Source organism: Microtus ochrogaster, chromosome 2, assembly GCF_000317375.1.
Source record: "Microtus ochrogaster isolate Prairie Vole_2 chromosome 2, MicOch1.0, whole genome shotgun sequence".
NCBI lineage: Eukaryota > Metazoa > Chordata > Mammalia > Rodentia > Cricetidae > Microtus > Microtus ochrogaster.
The window spans coordinates 70,213,460-70,222,878 of NC_022010.1; the positions used below are offsets into that span (position 1 = coordinate 70,213,460).

The window sequence follows — 9,419 nt, forward strand, 5'->3', positions numbered from 1 at the left end:
CTTGGCTATAGAGTGAGACATTGGAAGGCTGAGGCAGGAGGATCACCATGAGTTCAAAGCCAGCCTTGGCTATAGAGTGAGACATTGGAAGGCTGCGGCAGGAGGATCACCATGAGTTCAAAGCAGGCCTTGGTTAAAGAGTGAGACACTGGAAGGCTGAGGCAGGAGGATCACCATGAGTTCAAAGCTAGCCTTGGTTAAAGAGTGAGACACTGGAAGCTGAGGCAGGAGGATCACCATCACCATGGTCGAAGCCAGTCTTGGCTATAGAGTGAGACACTGGAAGCTGAGGAAGGAGGATCAGTAAGACATGGTTGTGCTCCCCTCACCCCTAAAGAGTTAGGATGGAAATGCCAGCAAATGAATCTTGCTCCCAAGGGACTGTTCCCACTAACCAAACTGGTCTCTCTCAACAAGACATCAGAAAATGCATGGTATTCAGAACACGACAGTCTACAATTAAAAAAAAAAAATGGTTGTATATTGTTCCTATTTCAGGGCTATATTAAATTCAATTTTTAAATTAAAAGTAAAATTGGGTAAAAGTAAAATTTTAAAGTAAAAGTAAAATTGAGGGCTGGCGATGAAGCTCTGTTACCCGAGTGCTTGCCCAGCGTACCTGATGCGTGTTCAGCCCCCAACACTGCATAACCCAGGGCCTGGCAGAGCAGCTGAAATCCTAGCACTCGGGAGGTGGAGGCAAGAAGATGTGAAGTCAGAGACAGCCTTGGCTAGGTAGAAAGTTTGAGGGCAGCCTGGGCTACGTGAAACATTGTCTCAAAAAAAACAATAAAGGGCTGGAGAGAGGGCTCGGTGACTAAGAGCATGCTCTACTCTGGTAGAGGACCCCAGTTTGTGCCCAGCACTGACCGCCCACAACTGTGTGTAACTCCAGTTTCAGGAGATCCAGTGCCCTCTTCTGGCCTCTGAGAGCACCAGGCACACACGGTGCACAGACACACATGCAGGCAAACACACAAGCTCCTCTACACCAATCCATCCATTCACTAAGATTCACCAGTGCCAGTTCTGCATAAGGCACCCGGCCTATCATTCCTGTCTTTTTGGAATAAGCAAATCAAGAACAAAAGAGCCGGGCTGGCGAGATGGCTCAGCAGTTAAGAGCACTGACTGCTCTTCCAGAGGTCCTGAGTTCAATCCCCAGCAACCACATGGTGGCTGACAGCCATCTGTAATGTGATCTGGTGCCCTCTTCTGGTGTGCAGGTGTACATGGAAGAAATGTTGTATCTATAATAAATTAATAAATCTAAAAAAAAACCAAAAAAGAACAAAAGAGCCCAAACCGGACTATCGAAGCCCTTCCTGAGGCTGTGATAGAGGATCTACAAAAACTTCCGTTACTTACACACCTGTCACAACTCAGGGTCGCAATATATTGACCCAAAGGGTCCCAGGTAACTCCTTGTACGTAACTTTTATGTTCGTTGAAAATGGAAATCTTCTGCCCTATGAAGAAGCACACAAAAGCATTATTAAGACCACTACAGCACGCTGCATGAACTCAAGACTGCCACACTATGGCCTCGTTCCAGCCTGCCTTTCTACAGCAGTCCTGGAGAGGCCGTGTTCCCCAAGATCACTCCACACAGCCCCGCCCTCCAGTCCAGCATTCAGAGTAAGGGATTTAGGCTTCGACATCAAGTGTAAGGCTATGTGGGTCAGAGGACCTGAGTTTAGTTGTCTGGATTGGGTAGGATGGGAGGGATGGGGACGAGAGAACCCCTTACCCTGTCTCAGCTGAGCTTAGCATGGGTGGTGGTAACTGGGAACGGCTGATGGAAAGACAGGAGTCAGGAAGAAGAGGAGGAGGAGGAGGAGAAGTCACAGTACAGTTAGAGGGCTTCGTATGTGAGGGACAAGCCAGGAAAACCGATAGCTGGAAGGTGATCTGGGTTTCAAAGAGGAAGCTACAACTACTTGGGAAGGAGGGCAGGGGCATCCAGGGTCCAAGGCTAGCCTTGGGTACGAACTCTGGGCTACCTGAGACCTTGTCTCAAGAAGCTCAAACCAACCAATAAGCTGAAGTTTAGAAAATATGACAGAAGAGTCACAGGTCACAGCACGGGACGTGTGCCAGCCTAATTCTTTTCTCTTTTTCTCTCTCTTTTTGAGACAGGGTTTCTCTGTGTAGCTTGGCTGTCCTGGATCTCATAGACCAGGCTGGCCTCAAACTCAGAGATCCACCTGCCTCTGCCTCCTGAGTGCTGGGATTAAAGGAGTGTGCCTCGGCCAGCAGGCTGCTTCAGCCGAATCTCAATGTGCCATCCTCCCTACTCCATAGGAGAGCATCTCTCTCCCTGAAAGTCTTTCTAGGAAGTTGGCTGGGATTAAGGCAGCTGGGGATTGAGAAGAGCACTCCAGGAGGCCTGAGTGGATTGCAAGTCTGCTGGTCAAGAGAAGACTATGAGGCCAGGCCTGGCAAGTGCAAGGGTTTGAGAAACAGACCCAAGGCCAGGGCTGGGAAACTTAAAGGTGGCACACAACATAGAGCCCAGGCTGGGATTTGTCTCTAAGGGTAAAATGGAAGAAAGACAGTCAAAGGGACAGACTCTGCGGGTCTGAAATCACACAGGGAGGCAAGCAAGAAAGAAAACAGCCAGCCAGAGGCTGGAATGAGAACGGCCCTGTAGCTCATCTGAATGCTTGGCCCCCAGTTGGTGGAACTGTTTGGGAAGGATTAGGGGGTGTGGCCTTGTTGGAGAAGGTGTGAAACTAGGGGTGCATTTTGAGGTTTTAAAAGCCTGTGCCGGGGCTGGAGAGATGGCTCAGAGGTTAAGAGCACTGACTGCTCTTCCAGAGGTCCTGAGTTCAATTCCCAGAAACCACATGGTGGCTCACAGGCACCTGTAATGAGATCTAGTGCCCTCTTCTGAACAGCAAGCATACACACAGACAGAATATTGTGTACATAATAAATCTTTAAAAAAAAAAAAGCCTGTGCCATTTCCAGTCAGCTGGCTCTCCCTCCCGGCTTCACAGTATGGAATAAGGCGTAAGCTCTCCAGTGTGGCTCCAGCGCCATGCCTGACTGCCTGCCGTACTCCTCAGCATGATGGATGGGGACTCTCACCCTCCAAAACCATAAGCACCAAATTAAACACTTCCTTTTCTAAGTTGCTTTGGTTATGGTGCCTTATCACAGAAATACCAGGAGAGGGGGATAACAAACCAGAAACAGAGGACTCTGGGACCTGAGTCTCCTGGGTGAGGGGTGGGGAGGGTGTTAGGGGGGGGGGCGTGCAGAGCTCTCCAGTAAAGGCTTTGGTGAACAGAAGGAGGCGAGAGAGGGACATACTGCTGAGGTTGGCGCTGACTGAATGAAATGATGAGATCTAGGATGAGAACCTGATTTCAGCTTCTTCCATAGCTGGTCCCCGCCGGCACCCCCAACCTAGCCTTTCCCCGCTCCTCCTAACAGCTGATGCCTACCACTTGGTCTGGAGCCTGGCAGGTAGGAGTACCGACTGCTCTTATACAGGAACCACACAGGTAGTGCCCACCCACAGCTCTTCATGGCAACCATGGACTCCGTGACACTGTGTGCATGTGCACATACACCTAATTTAATATAAATAAACAACTATATCACTCACCTTTGCTGACATCCCATATGATAACCGTGTTATCCACAGAGGCGGAGGCCATCAAATTCCCATCAGTGGCCCAGCAAATATCATACACATCTTCTAAGTGGCCCCTGGAGCCCAAAGACAGAAGAAATAAGATTATAACTGCAAAAGAGAAAAGCTATCAAAAAGTTCCAGGTCTGAGATCATACATTTAAATGAGATTCTAGAAATTCTCAGTGGAGCTCTGTCAGCCCTGGCTATGGGGGGGAGGGGGCACAATTCTATTTTTACCAAGGAAAATTTCATAATAGAAAGAAAAATCTATTTTTTTCTGTTTTTATCCTTTATTATTTTATGAAGTAGGCAAAAAGTTTTAAGTTAGGCACACAAAACTTTTTGTTTTATTTATTTTTCATTTTTTTGAGGCAGGGTCTCTCTGTGTTGCCCTGGCTGTCCCGAAACTCACGCTGTAGAACAGGCTGGCCTTGAACCCAGAGATCTGCCGGCCTCTGCGTAAAGGCCTGTGCTGCGCCACCGCTGCCCGGCAGGCACACAAACTACTCAAGTACTCAGGCTGTAAAGAAGAGTTATCCAGCTGGAGCTTAAGCACACTCGCTGCTCTCCGGAGGAATCAGATTCGGTTCTCGGCACCGAGAAGGACCACAGTGTCCCCTATAACTGCAGTTCCAAGGGATCTGATGCCCCCTCTGACCTCTGCAGGTGCCCACACGCAATGGCATGCACTCTCGCTCACACACATAATCATGACTTACAGAAAGTAATACAAACATAGCTCCCACAGCCCCTCCCCTTTACCTCAGGGTTTTTACCACAGTCCAGTTCTCCTTATTCAGCTGAGCCTCGTCCTCCTCCTGAAAGGCGCTGGGCTCTGGCTCCTTGCTGTCATTCATCTTCCACAACAGAATGGCAGCATCTGTGGGAGGATCAGTACAGCGTGAAGCAGCTTTCCCATGCCCTCCTCACCTCTGGAGTTTTAGGGTGTTGTGTAAGTTGTATGTCACTCAATGGCCACTCTAGCCCTGAAGAGTCAGTTGTTCACTTCTAAGACTATGGACAGACTGTATGATGGTATGTCTATGCTTGTAATCCAGCCTCAGGGAGTCTAAGTCAGGAGGATCAGACATTCAAGGCTAGCCTTGGCTACATGGTGAGTTCTCCTGGGCTAAAGGAGACCCTATCTTAAAAAAACACAAGGAATTTGAAAAGGACAAGTAAATTTGTCTTCTTCCCTGAAACAAAAATGAAAACAATTCATAATAGAGCAGTCTAGGCTCCTCGTGCATATAGGCTCCCTGGGCCAGCAAAATACCACTGCAGAGTAGCTGACTACATGGAGAAACCGGACAAACGACTTAGAGACAGCTGCATACCCATCTCATGGGGTCCCACGAGGACAGAATGGGAGGAATCCGCAAAGTCCTTACAACATGGTGGCCTGAACATGGCAAGCCACCTATCCCTGCCACCTATTCACGTCATTACGGACATGCCATTAGCTTGTCTGAACCTGGAGATTTCTCCCAGGCTCACCATATAACCCACAACGCATGCGTTCCTTCTCACCTGTCCAGGAAGGAGAGCGAGTGAGTGAGCAGAAATACAGAGGAGCGCACTCAAAGCCACCTGGGATCTGAACTTACAAACTCATCATGGAGCCTGCAGGAGAAGGAGTGAGCTCTCCATTCTCCATGGTATGACTAGAGGGAGGGGCGTTCTTCGAGGCTAAGGGATTCTGGGAAGGGGGGAGCTGTCCAGGGCCACTTCGTAGGAGACAGTGAGAGCCTCAACGCTGTTCCGCTTACCACTTCCCTATAACTGTGTGCGTGCACGTACATCTCTGCGTGTACACAGACACACATACGCCCATTCTGGGCATTCTGGCACACACACATTTTGGGCATTATGACACAGAACTCAATCATTCTCTTTGTGCAAACAAAAACTCCGACTTGTTTTACTTTATGCTGTCCTCTATAGTATAAAGATCTCTTTGTCTGTGTTTTCTTCTCATGGCAGCACAGACAGACAACACAGATCAATCCACCCCAAACAGGCAGAAACTGTGGGAGGGCTACACCAAGATGCAGGGCCCACGCCAACCACCAGAGATGATAGGCCCACCCAGTACCACTCCGGGACAACGGCACAGTGTGCCGACTTTTCCTACCAGCCTGTGGGGGACAAATGGGGAAAAAAAGAAGCCATTCTCAGACATATCTTCTCAAGTTCAATGCTAAGTCTGCCATCTTCACACCTGATACACTCCAAAAATGGTACTTATCCAACGATCGGAAAGGCATACGGACAGAGAGGGCCCATGACATCCCAACGGGAAGACACAACCAGCTCAGATCTCACTATCTGACTTTCTTGCTTCCTATCCCAAGCTGGCCCTTCAATTCTCGGTCATCCCGCCTCAGCCTCCAAGTGCTGTGGTTGCAGTCACCCCAGCTCAAATGTCACCATTAGTCAGGAGAGCTAAGCATGAGGCTGATGGACTGTTAAATACAATACTTACCGTCGCCTCCGGATGCTAAGATCTCCCCAGTCGGTGAAAACCGTACAACATTGACGGCTTTGGTGTGCCGAGCGAGATTGGAGAGAAATTCCACAGTGGCTTTCCCATCTGGCCCCTTCTCCACCTTCCAGATCTGTTGACAGCAAAATATTCACTAGAGAAAGAAAGACACCAGCCACCATCTATCTCTCTCTCACTAGACAACTATGTTTTCTGGCAGAAAATGCAATTTTCCTTTTGAAACTTTGCAAATTGAAGGAAGTGTTCAAGTAAATGTAAACCAGCAGTCCCTGCAGCTGCCATCTTCCCTGTCATCTCTTTCTAGGGCAAATGGCCACAGCACAGGAAAGAGTCTCAGCATTTTTGTGACAAGGTCTCACCCAGCCCAGGCTGGCCTCAAACTCACTATCCCTGAGGAAAATCTCCTACTTCGGATCCTCTATCCTGTACCAGCACCAGTGGTCTGGGTATTCTAAGACACTGGGGACCAACTAGTAACAAAATAGACAAAGTTAAGAAAGTCAATCTCTCCAGCCTTCCTTGCTTACCCCAGGCCTGGGAATTTAGCATTCCAGGCTAGGTGGCAAACCAACTTGAGCTGCTGGTTTCAGTTTCCAATGAAGGAATGAAAACTTGGACTCCACATGGGACTTCCCTGAGTCCTCCCACCTGCCCATTTACCCTGACGGCGGTGTCCACTCCCGCGGACGCCAGTCTGTGGATCCTGCAGGCTGCCACATGCTGGAAGTCCAGGCTGTACACTGGCTCCTTGTTGTGCCAGGCGATTTCACACGTGATCACTTTCATCCTCCCGAGTCTCCGCCGGGCAAAGGGAGGCTGGAAACGTTAGCAAAGAGTTAAAACCACGACCCTGGAACAGCAAGGGAGAGCCCAGGTAAACTGCACTGCAACGCCAGCTGAGACGAGGCTGATGACGGACATCTGCAAACTTCAGCTAAACCATTCACACAGGCTCCCACTATTTTACCGGTAGTTCCGGAAAAGAAAGAAATCAAACGCCGGAGCAGGAGGTGAGGCGGGGGGCTGCAGCGCATCCCGCCGAGGTGGGGTCCTGGGACCGGTACCCGGGTGCGAGCAGTCCCCCTGGCCAGCTGCCTCCCGGCAGAGGGACTTGTTGGGAGGGGCGCGGGTTCGGGCCTGGCGGGAGGCGCGCGGGTCCGGTCCCGGGTCCCAGTAGGGACGGCGGCCTGGGACGGACCGACCTCCGCCTGAGCCAGCGCCGCAATCCCGCCCCGCGGCCCTGCGAGCAGCTGCAGCCCGACCCGGTTATGAGGCGCGGAAAACCCTGGATCAGCAAGGAACCTACCTGCCGGGACGCGGTCCGCAAGGAGCCGCCACCGCCCGCTGCTTCCCGCGCGCCGCAGACCACGCCTCCTGGAGGGCGTGGACCAGGACGCTCCTCCCATATGTGGGCGGGGCTGTCTCAAGGCAAAGGCTCTTGCAGGGCGGGAGTCCTAGGGCGTCCCTCCTCCCCGTGGGCGGGGCCGCCGCGACCCCGCAGCTTCCGGTGGGCAGGGCTATGGACGCCCCTCCTTCCCGTGGGCGGGACTGCCAAGGCCCGTGGCTCTCGCGGGGCGGGACCCGGAATCTGTTCCCGCGTCTCTGGAGGTGCCTTCCCGACAGTTCTGCAGTGTTTTTCTAGGCGTCCAGCTTAGCCGACCCGGGTCTGCCGGCGGGGAATTTGCAGTCTGAAAGATAAACAGGGCTGGAAACGCAGCCCAGCCTACAGGGGCGGGTTCCAGACCCTGACTGTGATCCCAGCACTCAAGGGGGGATCCTAAGCACAAGGTTATCCTCAGCTACTTAGAGAGTTCGGGGCCAGCCTGGACAATTTAAGACTAAACAAAAACTAAATATAGCACTGTAGGACAGGTGGGAAACTGGAACTCATTCGATATGACCAAATAACACCCGCCCAAAGCGGTGAGTATTTGAGAGCTCCCAGAATGGCTTCCGGAGTTCCAAATGTCAATAAACTAGAACCTGTTTTCTGCCCTCTCCTAAGGATGTGAGCCTAGCATAGTTGTTACAGTATTAACCCAATACTCAAGAGGTGGAAGCAAGACGAGAGCTAGGAGTTGAAGGTCATCCATGATTACACGTCAAGTTTGAGGCCAGCCTGGGCTTCAGGCTGTGAATGTGCACAGGAAATTAAGCCGTAACTCCCATTCCAATTATTTAATGGTTAATTCATCACCCATAACCCTTCTCGCATATTTTTAAGTAGCAAGACTCTTGTCTCCTATGGCCTTGACTTCTTATAGGTCAGCATATGAAAAGTACATTTTTTAAAAAAATATGTATTTATTTATTATGTATACAATATTGTCTGTATGTCTGCAGGCCAGAAGAGGGCGCCAGACCTCATTACAGATGGTTGTGAGCCACCATGTGGTTGCCAGAAATTGAACTCAGGACCTTTAGAAGAGCAGGCAACGCTCTTAATCACTGAGCCATCTCTCCAGCCATTTTTATAAAGGGTTAAGTTCAAGAGCTGGAGAGATGACTCAGTAGGTCATTCTTTAATCTTTTTTTTTTTTATATTATGAACATTGGTGTTTTGCCTGCATGTCTGCATGAGCCTGTCAGAAGCCCTGGAACTAGAGTTACAGACAGGTGTGAGCTGCCATGTGGGTTCTGGGATTTGAACTTGGATCCTCTGGAAGAGCAGTCACTCAGTGTTCCAGTCCAGCCATCACTCCAGTCCCCCCAGGTCATCTTCAAAGCACTTGCAGCTTCTTTGAGAGAGGGCCAGAGTTCAGTTCCCAGCACCAACATGGTGGTTCACAACTACCTTTAATTCCAGTTTTAGGTAATCCAACACCTCTTCTGACCTCCAATGGCACCAGGCAGAGGTATGGTGCACATACATACATACAGGCAAAACTCATACACATGAAATTTAGAAATCTAAAAAAATTAAAAATTATAATCAACCTTAGGCAAAATAGTATTTACATTTTCAGTTATGCTTTTTTTTTTGAGACAGGGTCTCTTGTATCCCCGCACGCAATGAAGCTCTCAAACATATGATGCAGTCTGAGAATGACCTTAAATGTCTGATCCTCCTGCCTCCACCTCCAGAGTGCTGGGATTACACTTAGAGTTGTGTAAAGACTCCACTTCATTATCAAGAACCCAGGACTCTGAAAAGCCCAGAGTTCATCCATTTTTGCATCTTCATGGAAGTGGTTTCTCAGCTACCAGCTCTATAAATATGCCTGTGCAAATTTCAGCAGATCCCAGCAATACTATACCATAGTGTTA

The 9,419-nt window shown here is 49.9% G+C and overlaps 1 protein-coding gene across 1 annotated transcript in view; it reads right to left on the reverse strand.

Annotated features, from left to right (window-relative positions):
- Chaf1b (chromatin assembly factor 1 subunit B) overlaps positions 1–7,502 on the reverse strand; it is an 18,399-nt gene extending 10,897 nt beyond the window's left edge. Inside the window, exons 1-6 of the mRNA XM_005345211.2 lie at positions 7,459–7,502; positions 6,813–6,968; positions 6,132–6,264; positions 4,409–4,526; positions 3,617–3,720; positions 1,373–1,469 (exon numbers count right to left, since the gene is read on the reverse strand). Of these exons, the coding sequence (XP_005345268.1) occupies positions 1,373–1,469; positions 3,617–3,720; positions 4,409–4,526; positions 6,132–6,264; positions 6,813–6,938 (578 nt within the window). The 5' untranslated portion in view covers positions 6,939–6,968; positions 7,459–7,502. The remainder of the gene's footprint in view (positions 1–1,372; positions 1,470–3,616; positions 3,721–4,408; positions 4,527–6,131; positions 6,265–6,812; positions 6,969–7,458) is intronic.
- Between the last annotated feature and the right edge of the window lie 1,917 nt (positions 7,503–9,419).